We start from the raw sequence: 21,779 nt of genomic DNA, 5'->3' as shown, positions 1-21,779 counted from the left end.
TCCAGTCAACTGCTTCACTTATATGGACTTGCAAAACACACCTGACCTGTATGGAAACTTTTGACCCTGCACATGTAAACCCTATAAAAGCCATAATAAAAATTAAAAACAGCATAAAATCCTTCAGCAATATCTAGCCTACTTGGTGACCGTTTCCACTCATCAAAGAACGACCTTTGTAAACAGCTAAACAAGTGATGGGACTAGATTTGATACATTTTAAATTAGTTGACTATTGTAACATCTAGTCTACCCAGTGCGCCCATACTATCACCGGTATGATATACACGCGGGCCTATTGAAGATGCAACAGGGTATATAAGGACCCCTTCCCTCTGGAATTTAGGTGTCAGCAGTAACTTCTTCGGCACCTGGAATATGAAGAGTTAACACTGAATTTGGAGAGAGAAAAAGGTGATTCATATCTTGGCAAGCATCATGTAAAATATGGCAACAAGCGAAGCTTTACCCACAAATGAAATCCTGATTCATGTCCTTTGATATTCGTGCAGAGTTTAATTGGGATTAAAAATATTAAAGTCAATTCATTATAAAGCTTACTTCGAGGACCTCGCGAAAACAGCTGTCAGAGGTCGGGGCGCAGGAACAGTAAAACAAAGCAACAGATTTAATTTCTCCTGTGAGATCTGGAGGAGAACCAAGTGGCAAGCACCCATTGGCATTGAGATGAGATACTTTATTCTGTATGCATGGCTCTATGAACTCATTCTTCTAAAGAGACTGATGAACTATAAATTAAAGGGCCAGGCCATGCTTACTGAATGTTTCCAGATACGAAACAAACGGAAGTCAGTGCAGTTCTACAGTATATTATACCTCTTTATTCCTATACACAGCATGTGCTGTTGGAGGCTTAATGCTGCTCATAGAATTCTATGGAGCATGAAATAACAGATCTGTAATACAGTATTGATGCAAACACACGGAAACCGCATGGAGCTTAAAGGGATTCTGCTGACAGATCTACGTAAAAGGGCCGTGGAGCAGGGAGAAACTATCCCTGTATTACAGCTGCTAGCGCCCACATCAGTCCGATATTCAACTTTTAACTCCGGCGTGCTCCAACCGCAAGTGTTGGACTTCTTCCTCTAGAGCTCTTTGTCAGATCAGATGCTCTACAGCAATGATTGACAACTCTAGCATCCAATCACAAGAGTGCTATAGCTATTGATCATTGCTGTAGAGCATCTGATTGGACAAAGTGGGAAAAAGTACCGTTCAGAGAGCAGGGCAGAGTGGTACACCAAGGATTCAAGATTGAATATGAGATTCATGCAGCTGCTGACAGATGTAGTAAAGGTATGATGCCTCCCCGATCCTCAGCCCTATGTAGATCTGTCAGCAGTTTTGCATTTTGACAGAATCCCTTTTAGGGTATGTTTACACGTAGCGAAAATGCTGCGGAAAATTCTATTGCAATATTGGCACCATTTCTGCAAAAGACATGATTTTGACTTGAAATCCACTGCACTTCCGCAGCTGATTTCTGAAGATACCACGCTCTCACTCACCTCCGAAGCGTTCACACTCTCGCTGCTTACTTCAACTGGCACCCAAGGGCCTCCAGTGAGCGCAGCGCTGTCAGCTGCCCGGTGAAGGAGGTGCCAAGAGCGCAAAGACTTTGAAGGTGAGGGAAAGCGTGGTATCTTCAGAAATCGGTTGCGGAAGTGCAGCAGATTTTGAGTCAAAATCCGGACTCTGTGTCTTTGGCGGAATCGCTGTGGATTCTGATGCAGAAAATCCGCAGCATTTCGGCTACGTGTAAACATACTCTTAGGGTGTGTTTACACATGGCAGATTTTATGCTGCAGACTTTTGTGTCCAATCTGCATCACTTGGTGCAGATTTGGACTCAGATCCGCAGCATATATCGCCCTTTCAAATGAAGGAGTAGGTTCTGCTTTGGATCCACATCAAATAATGCAGATTTTGACATGGATTTTGGTGCCGATTTTCCATTGCAGAAATTTTGCTACAAATCTGCTGAACCCTCCCTTCAAGGAACCATTCAGCTCCTTTCTGTAGAACAGTCAGGGTTCGGCGGAAGATGGAAGATGTAGTCACGTCCACATTAGGTATTACATGATTCCCATTAAAGGGGTTTAAAGTTATCCTCTATCCACAGGGGTAACTTCACTTGAATGGGACAAAGCCATAGCAAATTGTAATACTAGACATAGCCACTATCAATAGTATAATGCTGTGCCTGGTTTACACTGATTTAAGATTGATGGGTTATCCAAAGTCTCAGATAATCCCTTTAATGTCTGAATTTAATGATCATGTATACTAAGTAATAACACTTTTTATCTACTCTCATCCACAGACACAAGACAGTGATGGAGGATTCTTGCCTGTCTCAGGTGTCATGTGTCGCCTTCTTGAATGTGGCCCAAACCTATGTGCCCAGTACCAAAGTGGAATGCCACTACACCTTGCCAGCCGGTATGAAGGGATCTACCAGTGACTGGATCGGCATTTTTAAAGTAAGAAAGTGGACCTGTGTTTCATAAATGAATTTGCCTATCTGTTCTCATACTGGTCACCAACATTTACAGCAAATATAGGCCCTTGAGTTGTCCTTTTTCTTAAAGGGGTTTTCCCATTACTTTAAACTGCTCTGTACTTCCTAGGTGCTACTGACCAGGACATGTGACTGCTGTAGCCAATCACTGGCTATAGAAAGTCAGCAGTAACCAGGGAGTACAGAGTGGCTGTGGAGCAGTTTTAAGTCATGGCAAAATCCCTTTAATTATATGTTTCTGTGTTTCAAGCAGTTCAGCCACCATTTACTTACAGGGATAGACATCTACCTGTCCTGACTACTGTATGATATCACATATCTAGTTTAGAACTTTAGAAAGGCAGGACAAACCCTGGAAGCCAAATAGACCTTAAGGCTGAGTTCACACGGGGCGTAATCATCGCAGAATTTCCGTGCAGACTTTCTGCACGGAAACTCCGTCTGTGACTTGAATCCCGTGAAGCCGCTCCAAAACCCTTGTTAGAAGACCGTGGGTTTTTAAGCAGTATTTCTCCTGCGGAAATCTCGCTGTATTTCCTTGCGGTCATTCCGCAGGATTGCAGTCCCGTGTGAGCCCAGCCTAAAGGGTGATTCCCAGTGAAAGTAATACACTTCATAAGGCGATAACCTATAATTTTTCAATCTAATGTTATAATTTGTCACAGAGATATTGCTTTACCCACGGTCTCCCCTCCATTGGTATCCAGTGGTTACGACCTGTCTGCTCCGCTGTTCTACTGGTCAGACATGCTCAGTGCCTTCTGTAATGATGACACAGTTTATACAGTCGTGAATGCGCTCATCAGTAACTGAGTCAATGAGGCATTGTGGGAAATGTAGTTTTTGCACTCCCGGTGAACATTTTAAATAACAATGTGGAAATTTGACACTGGCTGAAAAGCAGCGGTGGTGCAGGTCGGCAAAAAAAGGTTCTGGGGTTCAGTTTTTATAATTTAAATGAACATCTGGAACAATGGCAATAAGTGGAAATGTTAGGGAAATGATAAAAAGAATTGCCAAGTCTCCAGAATACCCCTTTAACAGCAGACTATATAAAGATTGTTTTTCCAACAGCCTTAGAAGATGTCTACAATATAGTTTAAGGGGAAGTGCCCTTTATAAAAAAAAACCAAAAAACAATGTGTTGTTTCTATAACAGGTGGAAGCGTCTTCCATACGGGACTATGAAACCTTTGTCTGGGCAGTCTCCTCTGAAGCACTTGCAAATGGATCAGAATCTCACTGCAGTGTTCAATTTCAAGGTCAGAAGTGTATGATTTGGAAGTAGTGACTGAAGTCTTAGCAAATTGTGTCAGTTAGAGTAAACTGAGGGGTTATAGCCCATCTCCTCCCCTAGCCTGCATCCCTGTGCATTCACTTCCTTTCCACTGAGATATTACACAGGGCTGTATGACTGTGCCAGGGAATGGTGGAGGAGAACAGAAAGCAGAGAAAGCTACTATTACAGAGGGCTGTAATTCACTCTAGGTATAGGTAAATTTGCTGCTCTTATCAGCATTGAGGAGTAAATGGGGCCAATAGCTGTTCATAGAGAGGATAAGATAGCTGTTTAGTATTGAGTGGGTTTGGTTATGCTATACAGCCTCTGAAACAGGAAAGGGGAGGGATTGCTGAGTTTCTGCAGTTTCATCAGAGAGACCAGCTAATCAGTGTTGGGAATGGCACCCCAGTTGGAAATTTGAATGTAGGAGAATTTGCAAACCAATTATGAGGTTTTCAACATGCATAAGAAGGAAAACTCAGTGCAAAAAACACAGATAAGTGCATGGACTTATTAAGATATATGTGTTGATTTTTTCATGCACAAGGTTTCCATAGTCTATAAGGCACGTATGGCTTTAAAATATTTGTTTAATCTTAAAGGGGTTTCCCAGGACTACACTACTGATGGCCTATTCTCAGGATAGGTCAACAATAACTAATAGGTGGGGGTCAAGCTCTTAAGATCCTTGTCGATCAGCTGATCGAAGTAACAGTAACATGCGGGTGTGTGCCATGGCCACTTTAACCCTTTCCAATCCATTGTCTGACATCTGAAGACATTCTGATTGAAGACTCTACAGCTCCGATGTCAGAAGATGTCCGGCAGGGTATTCTTACTGTATATTGCCGGCCGCTCTGTTGTCGGGGCCTCTCCGGCATGTCACATACTGCAGTACTGGCTCTAGCCAGCAGATGGCACCATTGTATAATGGCAGAAAGAGAAAGCCCCCTAGGAAACCCTGAATCCGAAATTGGATTGCAAAGGGTTAATCCATACCAGGCACAGCGCAGTACATTGTATTGCAGCTGTTCCTGGTGTCGCAGCTCAGCTCCTTTCACTTGCAAGGGACTAAGTTGCTCTCAGTGTGACTGATGAATGGGGCATCATGGCCTTGAGAAGAGGCTGCAGTGCTCACCCGAGCAGTGTGGCCTCTTCAGTCAGTTGATCGACAGGGATCCCAAGCAGCAAAACCCCTTACGATCAACTGTTGATGACCTATCTGAGATTAAGTCATCACTACTTTGGTCCTGGAAAACCGCTCTGAAGGAAAACCTAACATTCTGATTTTCACATATAGTTCCCTTTGCAGCCATTCTGAAGCATCTTTTCTTATAAGTCTTCATTCTGCCGTTCCTCTGTTATTCCTCCTGGATATTTCTGAATACATTGACATCTGGGTGTTACCAGTTGCAGGAATGTCCTTCCAGAGACCAACACTGTCCAGTCAGGCCTGACAGTATCAGATGGTGTAGAAACACACCCCTTTGACAAGCAGAATGGTAACACCCAGTTGTCAATTTATTCCTAAATTGCTAAGAGTAGTAACAAAAGAACAGTATAATGTAGAGTAGTACGAAAAAATGTTCCAGAAGTCTTATTCTATGGGGGATATAAATATTCACTAAAGTAGACATGTCAGGAGAGCGGACTGCTACATTTAGCAATCTCAGTCAAGGTTTACATCACCTGTATTAATCCACAGCATGTTATCTGCCACGTCCTGGGGAGCAGCAGTATAATTTTCGCTATGTGGATCAGCTTGGAGTTGTGAAAGGAATCAGTGAATCCTTTGTGTTCAATGTACCACGTCCCATAGAAGACCTGGTCACACTGGAAGATGAGGAAGCATCTCTGGACATGATCTTGGTTATCCCTAAAGCTACTTTCTTGCAGGTAATTTAATTTCTAATTAGTCATTAAAATTATAAGCTGCCATATCAAGTGAACGTTATGTTAAAAGTCCACACTGGTGAAAACACTTTTTTCCATCTTTGCCCCCCCACATCTGATTGCCTGTCACACTCTGGAGGTCTCCTCTGTGTATTCCAGTGCCCTCTCTGCATTGTAGCCCCCTTATCAGCCACCATCTTGATGCTTAAAGACTTTGGTTTCACTTTCACATCTATCCCATAATGCATCAGCACAGCTGTACCATTTATTTCTTGATTTGGGGGGAGGGACTTTAATCATCATTAGCTCCTATAGTCTGCAAAACAAGCTACAGACTATAAGTATAAAGTCAGGAGGATGAGCTGTGATCTCCTCTATTATAGCTGTGTGATCAGCATCAGTAACTGTTACAGGAGTGACTGTTCCTCTTTGCAGCCAGGTCCTGTGTAACAGCATCACACAGACTGAAAAACTGACTAGAAAATGAACACATGACCCCAATAAAATCTGAGCTAGTCGGAACGGAGATCATATGATCATCCGAGGAAAAACAGGCTAGGAGATTCAGATAGAGAGAAATAACTAAGCAAGGTAACACAAGACTTATATATACTGGGGATAGCTACGTAATGAATGAATTTTGCCAGAGTGGCCCTTTAAATGTGTCCATTTCACCCATCATGTTACACTCACTCACCCTATTACCTGTAGAATCCAGAAACTGTTAGGAGGGCTACCACCAGAAACATTCACTAGTCTAGATGTAAGACCAACTAGTAAAATATTCAAGAAGGTGTCTTCGGATTCTTTATGATGGCTTGATCTAAGCTAGATGACGGGCTCTAATCTATGAGATCAGATCTCATTTAAAGGACCTTCAAACGGGCCGATTCAGAATATATAGGGGATGAATGAGCATTCATACATTTTCATCATTGTTGGCAGCACATCACCTGTGTACACAGAGAAATGTGCTGCCAACAATGATTTTTGCTGCAGCACAAAAGATTGGATCAGCTGACAAGCGAGTCTTTGCTCATATGTCCGCTGATCTCAGCCCTGTTTACGCTGGGCATTAGGTTTTGAAAAGGGGTTGTCCAGTTGTAAACTATTGAAGGCCTTTCCTCCAGACACAGTGTAGGTCATTAATAGTAGATCCGATCCGCTGTTCTCTAGGCCGGTGTGTTCATGCACTGAGCTGATTTCTGCAGGAAGCAGACAGCTCCATTGTTACTGCAGTGGCCAGGCTTTGAATTGCAGGCCAAGTTTCTTTTAAAATAAATTGTGGAATTATGCAACTGATTAGAGAGAAATCTGTCCATCCGTCCGTCCGTCCTCTCATTTACCATTTTACTTTTTTTTTTCAACAGCAACAGTTGGATCTGTCCCAGCAGGAGAGGAATGATCTAATGAGAGTCAGACTTGCACTGGAGGAAGATGTGAGCTCCCTCAAGAAACAGATCAAGGATCTTGAAGCTACATTGGAGACCTCAAACAACAAACATGCCACTCTTAACCACCAATACCAGGTATGCATTTCCACCACCCAGTCACAGCTGTAGCAGAGGATCGCAAAGCTCTCCCAGGGCTGGGTGCTGTGACCAATCACAGGCAGCGCTCAGCTGTCATTCAATGAATGGCTGAGCACTGCCTGTGATTGGCTGAGCTCTCAGCCAATCAGATGGAACTCTTTCAGCAGCTGAGAAGTACTTCATTTCAGTGCTGGGGACCAAGCGGCTAGATGCTCAGAGCCCCGACAGCGACGGACAGGTGAGTATTTTTATTTATTTATTTTTTTACACCACCTAGGGTTGATTTTTTAGGGATGGGCTTATATTTAAAGCCCTTCCCCAAAAATCATTGCAGGGGTTGCCAACATCCCATTGCTTTCAATGGGGCAGCTGGCAGCAACCGCGGCCCCGTTGAAAGCAATGAGTACGAAGCCTTGTTGATGTGTGTTTTGACACATGCCTGGATGTGCGGTTTTGCATGCGTGTATGTACGTGCAAATCTACGCTCGTGTGAACGAGGCCTTAGAGTCGGAAGTATGTGCATAGATTTAATTATCTGTTATAATAATAATCTTTATTTGTATAGCGCCAACTTATTCCGCAGTGGTTAGATGATCTAAGGCAGAGTGGATAAGTTTGGAAGATTGTTACCAAGAGAACCATGCCTGTCTGTCATTCGTCCAATATCTGAAATTATTTCTCTGAAATGTGCAGATTTAAAACTTTCTTTCTTGGCGTAGATCTTCAAAAAGCGAACTTCCTAAGATATCATTTCAATCACTTTACAGGATCTCTACTTAAGAGAACAGATAATAAGGGAAGAACGTGATGTACTGAGCCGTAAGGAAACGGAGCATCGAGATCAAATTTTGAAACTTGAGGGAGATATTCACATCATGAATCTAAAGATGCTGGAAAAAGAGAAGGAGCTTGACACGTAAAAACCTCGTTCTTTTCTACTTCGGCTGCTTTTGTCATATTTGTGCTTTCAGCGTGCTCTTCATTGGACAGTGCTGATTTATGCCTTCACATTTTTTTCTCATAGAATGATTAAAGAACTAATTATAGAGCAATACAGGATGTCGTTCTCTGAACTCATCTTCAACTAGCGAGCAAAGGCACTACTCCACCTCGTTTCAGCGATTGGTTGGGGGTCTCAGCACCCAGACCTCCACCAATCAAAACTTCTGACACGCGTCTGTGACACGTCAAAAGTTTTTTGAAGCAGCAGTTACACTTTGATTCAGTTATGCCTAACATATAGATGGTATCAGAATTACCTCTACTTCTATGTAGGCACTTTTGGGAGAATAAAGGAATATCGTTCTTGCAATGACAGTCATGCTTAAAGGAGTTTTTCACACAAATACTATTGATGTCCTATTCTCAGGATAGTTGAGTTGATTGGCTGTTGTCTGCTGCTCAGGATCCTGACCAATCAGCTCATTACGTGCCTGCTGTCAGTGCCACAATGCACAGGGATCGAAGCAGAAGCTGCTGTTCCGACCCCTGTGTAGAGAGCAGCGCTTGTAATTGCAGGCACAGCTGTCACTAATTTCAATGAGAGCTGCGCCTGCAATTACAAGCGCCAGCCACTACATAAGGGTCGGAGCCAACTGCTTTCACTCCGATCTCTGTGCATTGCGGCATTGACAGCAGCTCTCAATCAGCACAGTTGCTGTGGTCCCAAGCTGTGAAACCCTGCTGATCAACTATTGATGACCTTTTTTGAGGATAGGTCATCGGTAGTATTTGAATGGAAAACCTCTTTCATCTTTAATGCGTTGCCCACTTTGTGTTGAGCAGTCAGATTGATTTCTGTTTGGCTGGATTATGACAATAGCTAGATAGTCATTACTGCAGTATATTGACGCTTAGAAAAACTATTGCCTGCGTTTAGTTATAATGAGATACAATGTATATTTAAAGGGGTTGTTTTTAGAAAAAAAAACTAGACTTTTTAAGCAGATGCTGTCCCAGCACTTAAAGCGACTCTTTGGTCCACATAGAGCAATATAGCCGCACTGCTTCTCTAACTTCCTGATGCACATTGGACATGGGTAGTGCATTGTTAGTATAAGATACTCCACGCTGCTCTGATTGGCCAGTACTGCTCATGTGAGCAGCACTGGCCAATCAGAGCAGAGTGTAGTGTCTTAGACTACCAACGCACAGTGTGCATCTATAGTTAGAGAAGCGGTATGTCTATCTTGGTTTTTCCAGGACTTCAGGTCTCTAACTGACCTGCGCAGGTCCAGCCTCCCTAACCTATACTTTACCTTATATACATTTACCCTCCACCATAGTAAGAGCTGGTCTTGCATAGCGGCTCTTCAGAATGACTCATGTAGTGGGGTCCCAATTTGCAAATTCTCTGTCTATGACATCCCTATCCCCTAATATATATATATATATATATATATATATACACATACATATGACTGGGGTTGTCCAGGTAAGGTGACACCTGTAATTTTCATCCCTGAGACTTTTTGCACTAATGACCATCTGAGATGTAATTGAATACTATACAAAGTATGCCCAAGTGATCAAGTTATCTGAACTCCTACTGCAGTAAATAGTACTTTTTTTTTTTTTAACTTCATTTTATTCAAAATCTTGCAAAGTCGGTACAGCGAACATAATTGTGCATATTTTATACAGTATTTCATAAAAACAGAAGATGAGAAAAAATGATTTCTTCTCTCTTTTATGATAAAACTTGAACAAAGTCTGTTAACACGGATTGCAGTAGGCATTTCAGCAAACATATTGGCTTCTATGTGTTTTTTTCTCTTTGTCATGTAATACGCAATGCAGCTGTTACAGCGAATGTGTTTGGTGCGAGCTGACCCCATAGTTTTTGAAATTTATTAGGGCAATCCCCTGTGTGGGTATATTATTTTTTCATAAGGGATTATTGCATCCACCAATCTCGCCCACCCCGAGACAGAGGGCGGCTCCACAGCCATCCACCTCATAGCAATTGCCTTCCTGGCCAGGAATAAGACTTCCCTAAGGAAAATCCAGGTGTAATGTGCCCATAATTCCCCATTCATTAGACCGAAGAGCACTATCTTTGGGTTCAAACGAAGAGGAATGGATAGAAGGGAAGACAAAAAAGTAAAGATATTTGCCCAGAATTCTATAATATGAAAACATTCCCATATTAGGTACCAAAATCCTGCTTTTAATTGGCGCCATCTATGACACAGTAAACAGTACTTTATTCTTTTTTATTACTTAGGCTGAGGACAAGAAATCTGTCACTGGGAACCGAGAAGAACGAGCTAAAACAACGGCTTACGGAGACAACATCCGAGTTGGAGCGCTCCCAGGTGTGTACCATATAGAGGACAGGATCAGCTTCTTCATGGACATTCTGCTGTCAGCTTTCTGCCATGACGGTTTATCCATGTAGAACTTTTGCACTTTCTTACATTTTCTGCCTCTGCAAATTAAGGTCTTGGTCTTGAAGGGGACTGAACTGTAGTATCAGGCAAACGCTCCTCTGTATAACTCGGGGGCTGTGTTGCAGTGCTCTTCGCTATGATTATAAGCAGGGTCCTGAATGCTTCGCCATCTACTGATCAGTCCTTGTATACTAAGAATAGACCTTCAATGTTTTACTTCTGCAAATAAGGAAAATGGAACAATACCTCTGCAGCGCCACCTATTGGGTGGCAGCATTCCTTCAAATCAATGTTAGACTTTTTAACAAGTCTGTAAAACAATGATTGGCAATAGGTATTGCAGAGGTATTGTCCCATCTTTCTTATTTGCATAAATTACCCAGAGGAGCATGCATGGCCTTATAACTCTCCTCACTCACCTCTCAGGTGTCTTCTCACACCCCCTCTGGGTGCTCTCCTTGGCGAGAGACGATGCTATTCCTCGACCCACTCACCTCCTAGCTGTCTCCACAGACTTTTTCGGTGCTCTCCTTAAGGAGAGACAACACCCCTCTTGTTTTACTTCTGGAATACCTATTTAAACTCAGTATTTATAGGACCGTTACCCATGTTTGCTGCGCTCCAGAGTTCCTGGTTAGAAAAAGTTTTCATACTAAGTCCTATACTAAGCACTTTTCTATTGTGAGATATTAACCTTGCTCTATAAGTGTATATTTGTTTAGCATGAGCTGAGGTCCTTTATATGTTTGTATAGCTGCAGATGGACACCCTACGTGAAAAGCTGCGTTGCACACAGGATTTACTCTCGGCAAGCCAACAGAAAGTGATGCTACTGGGAGAGGAACTAACTACAGTCTCTTCTATCCGGGACCGTACTATCTCTGACCTTCACAAGAGCCGCTTGGAAACGGCTGACCTGGCCATTAAAGTGTCCGACTTGAGTCTGAGGTATAAGGAAGGCATGGGACAGTGGTGGCAAGAAAAGACGGCACTTAGTCATAGCATGGAGGTAAACATGATGGCATGCGATTCATTGGTGAGATAATACTGTGAATAAGTATTTGCACCCTTCCAGACATCTCCTCTTATTGTATATTTATTGTAATCACTGATACCTGATCTTTGCTCTATCTAACAAGGTGAACCTGAAAAAACCCCCACAGTTTTTAGATTATTACAGCATTATCCCCTTAACGACACAGGACGTACAGTTATGTACATGTGCGTTCTGGTTTGTATGGAGAGGGATCGAGGGTTCGATTCCCGCTCTATACAATGCAGGTGCTGGCTGCTTCTTACAGCTGACACCCATTGGCGGCAGCTGCTGTCAGCACTCATGCTGATCATTGGTGTTAACCTTTTTTTAATGCTGCTGTCCATACTGACAGCGGCTTTTAAATGCCCCAATTGGATTTCAAGGGCCCAAATGGCCACCCGCGATGAGATTGCAGGGTGCCATTCGGTTGCCGTAGCTGCTGGGGGGCCTTCTGAAAGCCCACAGGGCTGCCATTGAAGATTGCTTATCAAGCCATGCCTATGGGGTGTCTTGATAGGCTGCCTGTCAGATTGCAGTATAATGTAATACTATGGTATTACAGCATACTGCATGAGCGCTCAAACAATCGCAAGTTCTTTTCCTCTAAGGGGACTGAAAAAAATGTAAAACTCAGTTTCAAAAAGTTTTATTAATTATTAAAAAAAGGTAATAAAAGTAAAAAAAACAAAACAACTTTTTCTCATATTTATAATTAAAAAAAATCTAGATATAATCCCCCAAACATATTTGGTATCGCTGTGTTCACAGAAGTACAATCTATTAAAGTAACAAATTATTTACCCCACACGGTGAACGTTATCAGAAGAAAAAATACACAATGTCAGAATTGCGGGTTTTTTTGTCACAGAAAAAGTATAATAAAAAGCAATGAAAAATTCGCATGCACTCCAAAATGGTACCAATAGAAACTATAGGATGTCCTGCAAAACATACCAACCCCTCACACAACTATGTCGATGAAATAATGTAAAAGTTATGGCTGTCAGAAGATGGCGGCAGATAAGAATTATATTTTTTTCCAAAGATATTTTATTTTTTTTAAAGTAGTACTGCAAAAAAAAACTATATAAAATTGGTATCGTAGTAATCCTACTGACCCATAGAATAAAGTTATCATGTCATTTTACCTGCAGTGTGCTCACCGTAGAAACAAGACCCCCACCCCACCCCCAAAGATGGCAGTATTGTGCTTTTTTTTCCATTTCACTCTACTTAGAAGTTTTTTGAAGTTTTTCAGTACATTATGTGGTACATTAAATAATGCAATTCAAAAATACAACTCGGCCTGCTAGAAACAAGCCCTCAGACGTAGTATACGTTGATGAATAAATAAAAGGGTACTTGTGGGTTACTTGTCACCACTTTTTGGAATCGACCCATTCGATGTACTTCCTGAATAATATTCTACATGTTTATGTTTTGAAGAAATAAAAACAGTAAGAAATAAGGCCTCATGCCCATGGCCATGACGGGCTCCGAAAGCGGAATACCGCAGCGGAGCCCGTCACGCCGCCCTCCCCCCCCCCAGAGACCCCATAATTACCTCCGGATCCGCCGCCCGACGTCCCGCATGATGCTCTGGCGAGCATGCGCAGTAGAGTGCATGGCGCGCCAGCAGTGTCATGTGACACGCCGACCACGTCACATGACACGCCCACCGCGTTATACGACGCGGTAGACGGGGAAGCGTTTTCACGCTATCTTCAGCGGAAGATATCGTGATGGACGGCTTCCATTGAGTGCAATGGAAGCCGTCCGCGTGTACGCCCGCGGAAAATAGAACATGCCGCGGGTGAGTACGGAAGAATTCCACAGTGGAATTCCGCACCGTGAGCATTGGGCTATTAGGTTCAATAGAACCTAATAGCTGCGGGGCAACGCCGCGGATTTCCGCCACGTGATACGCGGTGGAAATCCGCCCATGGGAATTAGCCCTTAATAGTGGGTTTTTTTTACGCATATGTATTAGTGAAACATTTGTGAAATTAATTTAAAAAGTGACAGATATTGCACAAGTAGCAGTAATAGAGTTAAAGTTATTTTTGAAAGGGGGAGGAAAAACTGAAAATGGGAACAAAAACGGTCCGTATCCTTATGGATATTTTCACACAGCCGAGAAAATCGTGTTAGATTTGTAAGTTGCGAGACACACAAATCTCGCACAAATATGAACCCCATTCTTTTGAATGGCATCATACACAAGAGTGATCTCTCCCTGCATGGTATCATACCGCGATGCGGGAACAAATCGCGGCACGTCCTATCTTTGGGCATGCCCTCGCATCACCCATTGTTTTCAATAGGGGCGACGGCAGCATAGCACCACGTGCTATAGGTGCACACTGTGTGATGCAAAGCGCAGCTTCTCTATTGAAAGCCGCATCGGAGGATCGCTACTTTCCTGAAGTGATGCGAGGCAGTTTTGATATAAAAACGCCTCACATCCACGGAAAATCACCTGTTGGCGAGCGCGGTAGCAGATCGTAATTCACAGTCACAATATCGTATACGCCCGTGTGAAGTTAGTCTAAGGGGTTACAGGGGATTTGCCATCAGAAGATGACCCTTTTTTTAACCTCTTCCTGCTGCAGCCATTTTTCTTTTTTCAGTTTTTCCTCTTACCCTTTTCTTTTTGCGCTGACACAGCTGTATGAGAGCTTGTTGTTTGGGGGACAAATTGTATTTTTTAACGGTACAATTTAATGCATCATTTGAAAATGTGTTCTAGAATGTAAGATTTAATGCAAAGTACAAATAATGAGCTGGAAAACGTAAAAACACTTCCAAGTGGGATAAATTGCAATAAAACAGTATCTCCATGTTTAGAGGGCGGGGGATTCTTACTATGCTAAAAGTGGGGTAAAAATGACATGTCAATAGAGATGAGCGAACGTACTCGGTAAGGCCGATTTTGCAATCGAGCACCGCGATTTTCGAGTACTTCACTACTTGGGTGAAAAGTACTCGGGGGCGCTGTGGGGCGTGGCGTGGCGTAGTGGAGCGGGGGGTAGCAGCGCGGAACAGGGGGGAGCTCTCTCTCTCTCCCTCTCCCTCTCCCCCCCACTCCCCTCTGCAACCCCCCGCTCACCCGTAGCGCCCCCGAGTACTTTTCACCTGAGTAGTGAAGTACTCGAAAATTGCGATGCTCGATTGCGAAATCGGCCTTACCGAGTACGTTCGCTCATCTCTACATGTCACCTTTATCCTGTGGGCAGCTAACAAATTTATATAGTTTTGTATTTTAAACAAAAAGCTTTTTTGTAAGTAGTCTAAGAAATAAAAAAAAAGAGCTTTTCTGTCGCCATCCTCTGACAGCCGTTATTATTTTAGTTTTTTTCTCAGTGGAGCTGTGTGAGGGCTTATTTTTTGCGGGACACGCTATATTTTCTTTTATTCCCATTTTGGACTGCATAACACCATCAGGCACCATCTCTTCGGGCCCTGCACTGGACATAATACAGTGAATTAGTTTTGCTCAGAGTATTCCATTATTTTGGTAACTTTTGCGCTGTGGCCATGTGACTTGCTGTCACACTCAGACACGTGAGGCTGCATATCAGTGAGTATTTCTCTGCATTCCAGGCTAAGAGGGACCAGATTGTCAATCTGAAAGCTGAAAAGCTGAATCTAGAGAGCAGCCTACAAGAAGAGAGAAGTCAGAGGCAGTCGCTTCAATGCCAGTTAAACCACGAGAAAGATGCCAGCCAGGTACCTGGTAGACATTACAAGGAATAAACCATGTTCTAATCATGCTGTTAGCGGCATGTTAACTGCTAATTATGTTATGTTACTTTAGAAGTATGTTTTTAGATTTGTTGAAATTCATGCTTTTAAGAGAATCTGTCAGCGCTCCTAATCCTGTGTTACCAAAAATATGACCCTGTCTTATATAAAGGTTTGCCCCAAAACAGGCACAGGGTCTTATTTTCATGGGATGTCTTATTAATACTTATCTAACAACCGTGGTCTGGGTTCCTGCCGCTGGTCTGTGAATTCCATAGCTTCGCTGGGCTTCCAGCAGTCCTCAGCTGCTGACAGAACATCACTTCCTGGTTGCGGCGTTCATAAATCGGTGCTCTCAGCCAATCAATGCAGCGGTCGAAGAACCAATCACAGCTGTCAAGTTGGTTCAGCGAGTGCTGCATTGATTGGCTGGGAGCAGCTCTCACTGCCCAATCAGAGACATTGCTTCCTGGAGGCAGGATTTATGAATGCCGCAACAAAAACGTGTTGGTCTGTTGATAGCTAAGGAGTGCAGGAAGTTTAGCTAGCACGTATTTTTGGGGTAGGGCTTATATTTCAAGCCTGAAAATAGCCAAAAATCAGAGCAGGGCTTATTTTTGGGGAAACATGGTATTTGCGTTTCGTAAATTCCTGTATTTACCATGAAATAATAATTCTGTGTAGTACAGATCCATAATATGGACCCATAGACTGCTGTGTGCTTCTGAATTTACACGGACTTACATTTTTCCAAGTGGACTTTATGAAAACACAGGAAAAAAATGTCCTTTCTTCATATTTAGGGGAAAAAATGCCCCAAATATATCCCAGTAAAGCACAATGTGTGGTATATTTGGCTCATCTTAATAAACTTGTTGGATACTTTTCTCTGTTTTATGGCATTTCTTCTTTGGCTTACCCAAACTAGTATGAGTTCTATTACAAACCTGTAGTGATACTATTTGCCGACAGAGTAGACACATTGCATTGCTCCGTAGTCCATGAGCCATAATGTGAGTAATGCCAAAGGCTTAGAATTCCTTGTCTTCCGGTATACAGGTGCAGCTGTCAGAGAGCAGGAGAGAGCTGAGCGAGTTGAAATCTGCCCTGAAGGTTGCACAAATGGAAAAGGAGCAACTGAGAGAGGAGAAGCAGGTGAGACTCTTATGCGGTATTCCCTATTCTGTTTCCTATCCCTTTGCTCTTTTTGTATTTCCTTAGGATTGAGCACTTCTTTTGTTGCCTCTTCAGGAGTTGATGCAGTATGTGAGGAGACTGGAGGAACGTCTGGACAAACTTGCAGATGATAAATGGAGAGAGAGCAAAGTGGTTGAAGAAGATATCCCAGCGGCGCTAAGTATGTCTTTTATTTAGCACCGAATGAGTAATAGTGTATTAAATGCAAGATTGATGGGGATCATCCAATATTTTGGGTAGGTGGCTACATTGGGCAAAATCGACTGTGTATATAATCTTCAAATACTAGTACATTCACCAGTAATCATTACTGGTATATCACTTATGAATATATGCAAATGGGAGATGGCTCAATGCCTCTGCAGCGCTACCTGCAGGAGGGCAGCTGCCTATAAATCAGCGTTCAGCCTCCTACAGAACTTGTAACATGACTAGGGATATAATCCAAAACCAAAGTCTTCTTCAGATGGGACAGATAACCATGTACAGACAGCTGTTCTCGGGTTTCCACCCCTTGTCAGTGTTCAATAGACTGCTGGCTGGTTGGGTGATAGTCCTATGATGTGGGACGGGAGGGGTGCTGATTCTCCATATAGAGACATTCAAGTAGGAGTGAGGAGACTTATAGGTCCATGCAGCGCTTCTCTGGGGAATTTGATATGGGAATGGGAGATGTTACATTGCTTCTGCATTGCCACCTATTGGAAGGCAGCTTCCATATAAGCCAATGTTCGACCTTCTAAACTATACCCCTCCCAACCCATGTCATAGGCCTCTCACCTACTCAGCCAGAAAGCTAATCTACATTGAGGAGAGGCAAAACAGCTGTCTGTACATGGTTATATTCACCTCAGGAGAAGTTTCTGGCTTTGGCTTATATTCCGAGTCATGTTACAAGGCCTGTTAGAAGGTCAGACATTTACTTATATGGAAGCTGCCTTCCAATAGTTGGCGCTGCAGAGGCATTGCACTATTTGCATGCCGAATTTCCCAGTGGAGCATTGCATGGCCTAATGGCCCATTTACACATAACGATTATCGCTTACAATTCGTTCAAACGACCGAAAATGAGCGGTAATTGTTACATGTAAACGCGGGCATCATGCACTTTTTGTTTGAACAATGATTTTAAGGTGAACTTAAAATCCATTGTTCAGCTACTGACAGGTAAAGCAAACACATTTATCTCTCAGTAGACCACACGCTATTCTCTCCACGGGAATCGGCAGATAACATTGCAATCTGCTGGCAGCCATGAGCAGAACAATGCAGCTGTGTGCACAGCTAGGCGTGTGACTAATCACAGGCTGGGCTCTGCAAACAGCTCCTGCAGGCCCTTTTACGTGCAAATGAAGATGATAAAGTGTTAATGGCCATTAATATTTTATGCAAAACGATCGCTAAATCTTTCAGTCATTTGAAAGATTATCTTTGCGTGTAAATGGGTCTTTAGAAATCTCCTCATTCCTACTAGGTAGTTTCCACAAGGAGAAACTGTACCCCTCTGACCAACATATCAAGGAAAGTGCTAAATATCATTTTCTCCAGCTTTCTTTTTTATCAGTGAATCTTTGCTACCTACAGTATTCATTGTATGCTCGTCCAATGATCTCTGATCATTACTGTTGCCCTTTTACTTTGAGTGATTTACATCACATAAGCAATAAAATCAAAGTGAATGCGTCATTAAATTTGCCTTTAATGCTCCATGAGGTAAGTTATGTCATGGAAGTTCAGGGTTGTATGCAGCGAGACACAGACACTTTCTCACACTGATCAGTTTGGGTGTCCCGAAAGGGTGCCCCGCGATGAGATCACGAGGTGCCATTCGGTTGCCATAGGCAATCACCTTGTAGATTACCTAAGAAGCCATGCTTTTGGTATGGCTTGATGAAATTTCTATCGGATCGAGGTATAGTGTAATCCTGTGGTATTATATTATACTGCAGATACAATCAAATAATCACAAGTTCAATTCCCCTATGGGGAGTAAAAAAAAGTTTCATTATTAAAAAAAATAACATCTAAATAAAAAACTCTAAAAACATATTTGTTATCACTAGATCCATAAAAATAACGAATTGTTTATCTTGCACGATGAACATTGTCAGAAAAAAATACACAACGGCAGAATTGCGCTTTTTGGTCACTCCATCTTCAAGAAAAAATATAATAAAAAGCGATCAAAAAGACATACCGTATATACCGGCGTATAAGACGACTTTTGAACCCCGAAAAATCTGCTCTGAAGTCGGGGGTCGTCTTATACGCCGGTAATACAAAAAAAAAAGTGTCAAAAAAAAAAATCAGTACTCACCTCCCCCGGCGTTCTGTCGCGCTCCGGCAGGCTGTCGCTCCCTCCTCGTCCCCGGCACAGCATTGCTTTCTGAATGCGGGGCTTGAAATCCCCGCCTCCAGAAAGCTAATACACACGCCGTCAGCCAGTTATAGCCATTCAATGACAGCATTGAATGGCTGTGATTGGCTGAAGGCGCACGTGTGTTAGCAATCACACCCATTCAATGATGTCATTGAATAGTGTGATTGGCTGAAGCCACGTGTGTTTTAGCCAATCACAGCTATTCAATGATGTCATTGAATGGCTGTAACTGGCTGACGGCGTGTGTATTAGCTTTCTGGAGGCGGGGATTTCAAGCCCCGCATTCAGAAAGCAATGCTGCGTCGGGGACGAGGAGGGAGCGACAGCCTGCCGGAGCGCGACAGAACGCCGGGGGAGGTGAGTAATGATTTTTTTTTTTCTCCACTGTATTACCGGCGTATAAGGTGAAAGTTGGGGGGTCGTCTTATACGCCCCGTCGCCTTATACGCCGGTATATACGGTATGTATCCCAAAAGGGTACCAACAAAATAGGATATTTAGGAGGTCCAGCAAAAAACGTGCCCTCGGATAACTATGTCAATGGAAAAATAAAAAAGTTCTGTCTGTCAGAAGATGGCAGCAGAAAATAACTAAATTTATTTTCCAAAAATATTTTATTTCTTAAAAGTAGAGCAAAAAAAAAAAAAAAACTATATAAATTTTGTATTGCCGCAATCATACTGACATGTAGAATAAAGTTAGCGCATTGTTTGTGCTGCATTGGGTACTCCGTAGAAACAAGAATCCCAACCTCGAAAGATGGCAAAATTGGGTTTTCTTTCCATTTCACTCCACTTAACATTGTTAAAAAGTTTTTCAGTACATTATATGGTACATTAAATAGGACCATTGAAAAATGCAACTCCTCCCGCAATAAAACAAGCCCTCATACATCTACATTGATGAATAAATAAAGTGGGGAGGAAAAAACAAAAATGAAAAAAAAGGACCATGTCTTCAAGGGATGGGATGCACATTTGGCAATTCATACAGAGAGTAGATCCAGTTACCTCTTAGAGTCTTCTCTTGTTGCATTACACAGGTTCATCAAACTCACTGCTACGTCTCCCCGACTCAGATGATGAATCTGTTGAAAACATGAGACTACCTCAGCAGGAAGACCCCTACAAAATGAGTGACCAGCTCTCTTCTGCTTTACCGGTCTTCCCACAAGAGTGTCACCGGGTGGTGATCAACCAACCTTCACCAATCGCATGTCAACTGCAACCACTGCCTGAAGATAACCCAGACTCTGTGAGTATACTCATGAAAATGACACCTATGATTTATAAGGATGACTTGTGCAGAACAGCATGCAACCGACCTCCATAAAACATCAAGTTAATGGAAACATAATGGGCATAGCATTCCAAAGACTGAAACTTTTACGGTTCCCCCTCTGTATGCTATCCTGTCACATTCCTGAGGGAAGTAGAACGGGTCTTTTATCTTCACTAATGACCTGTTTTTATATTTACTATGTATTATATATTATTTATGCAGTGTCATCAGTTTAGATGTGTATCGGAGTTTTCAACGTAAAGCTACCCATACACATCAATAGTTATCGTCTGAATGCTATCTGTCCCATTCTCTGCCGGTGGCCTATCTCCCGAGAACAAAAGGATCAGGTGATTGAAATCCAAATGCCTGTTCTTTATCTCTACTCACATCAGGGAGAGTTGAGAGGTCATTAGATGATTGGCCCATACCACAGAAATCATTGGGTTCTGGCGACACACAGTATATCTAATATGTAAAGCCCCATTTACACACAATGACTATCGTTTGAACAAACGAACGAATTAACAACTTTTTTGGCATGGAAATGCTGAGCATTTAAATGTATAGATAATTGTTTGAAATCCTCTCCATTTTCCTCATTAGCTAAAGTAAACACTGTATATGTTGTTGCATAGGTGGGTGTATGTTTATGCGAGGAATCTCCGGCCAGCAGGGTTTTAATTATGTGAAGATAAGCCATTGTCTTCTGTTGGCATGAATATACAAGTAGTCATTGTGTTTATGCAAGGCAAACAATCACCCCTCCCCTCAAGTTATTCAGTCTATCAAACAACTAAACGAATGCCATTTAAACGAAACGAAAAGTGAACGACTTAAAGACCATTTTTATGCAACCTAAAAGTCAGTAACAAATGAACTAATCGCGCACAATGGTGTCGCATTTACATGAAACGACTATCGTGCAAACTCGTTTGTTTGAATGAATTTTGAGTGCTAATCATTGCGTGTAAATAGGCCCTAAGGGTTCCCTAATTTTCACATCTAAAATAAGCTGGAGAAGATGCAAACCAATACACAGATTATGCAAACTGCATGCAAATAGGTGTTATTGAATTTGCACTCATTGCTGCAAGGCAGTGATGTTACCAGACCACTATTGATGCCTCCCTAGAATTGCAAAGGTACAATAAGGGGGTCCGGCAATAATATTATCCCAGCATGGTGGCTCATTGGTTGCCTTGCAGCTTTGAGGGCCTGGGTTTGCATTTGACCAAGGGCAATGAAGTTCATATGTTCTCTTTGTGCTTGAATGAGTTCTTCAGATTACTGCAGTTTTCTCCCAGTTATAAGAATACATACTGATAGGATAATAGGCTTCCTATGAAACTGGCTGCAATGTATATGGTTAAGGCAGGGAATTTAGATTGTGAGCCTCTATGGGGACAGGTGATCTGTTGGCACTATATAAGCATCAGAAATAAATAGGAACGTATGCATCCTATAATGCGATTAGGATCTGCTGCAGTTTTCTCT

General features: G+C 42.5%; 1 protein-coding gene across 2 annotated transcripts in view; it reads left to right on the top strand.

Moving 5' to 3' along the window:
* CALCOCO1 (calcium binding and coiled-coil domain 1) overlaps window positions 1–21,779 on the top strand; it is a 42,684-nt gene that overhangs the window by 7,156 nt on the left and 13,749 nt on the right. The window contains exons 2-12 of one of the 2 annotated variants that reach the window (XM_066584264.1): window positions 2,348–2,507; window positions 3,705–3,807; window positions 5,533–5,723; window positions 7,091–7,249; window positions 8,020–8,168; window positions 10,479–10,569; window positions 11,399–11,653; window positions 15,284–15,409; window positions 16,484–16,579; window positions 16,676–16,781; window positions 20,080–20,255. In XM_066584264.1, coding sequence (XP_066440361.1) covers window positions 2,361–2,507; window positions 3,705–3,807; window positions 5,533–5,723; window positions 7,091–7,249; window positions 8,020–8,168; window positions 10,479–10,569; window positions 11,399–11,653; window positions 15,284–15,409; window positions 16,484–16,579; window positions 16,676–16,781; window positions 20,080–20,255 — 1,599 coding nt within the window. In that variant the 5' untranslated portion in view covers window positions 2,348–2,360. Of the gene's footprint in view, window positions 1–2,347; window positions 2,508–3,704; window positions 3,808–5,532; window positions 5,724–7,090; window positions 7,250–8,019; window positions 8,169–10,478; window positions 10,570–11,398; window positions 11,654–15,283; window positions 15,410–16,483; window positions 16,580–16,675; window positions 16,782–20,043; window positions 20,256–21,779 lie in introns of both variants that reach the window. The other variant, XM_066584263.1, reaches the window with a different exon arrangement.

This window comes from Eleutherodactylus coqui, chromosome 1 (assembly GCF_035609145.1).
Source record: "Eleutherodactylus coqui strain aEleCoq1 chromosome 1, aEleCoq1.hap1, whole genome shotgun sequence".
NCBI classification, from domain to species: domain Eukaryota; kingdom Metazoa; phylum Chordata; class Amphibia; order Anura; family Eleutherodactylidae; genus Eleutherodactylus; species Eleutherodactylus coqui.
The sequence above is the reverse complement of the archived record's forward strand: the minus strand, read 5'-3'. Positions and strand labels throughout refer to the sequence as shown.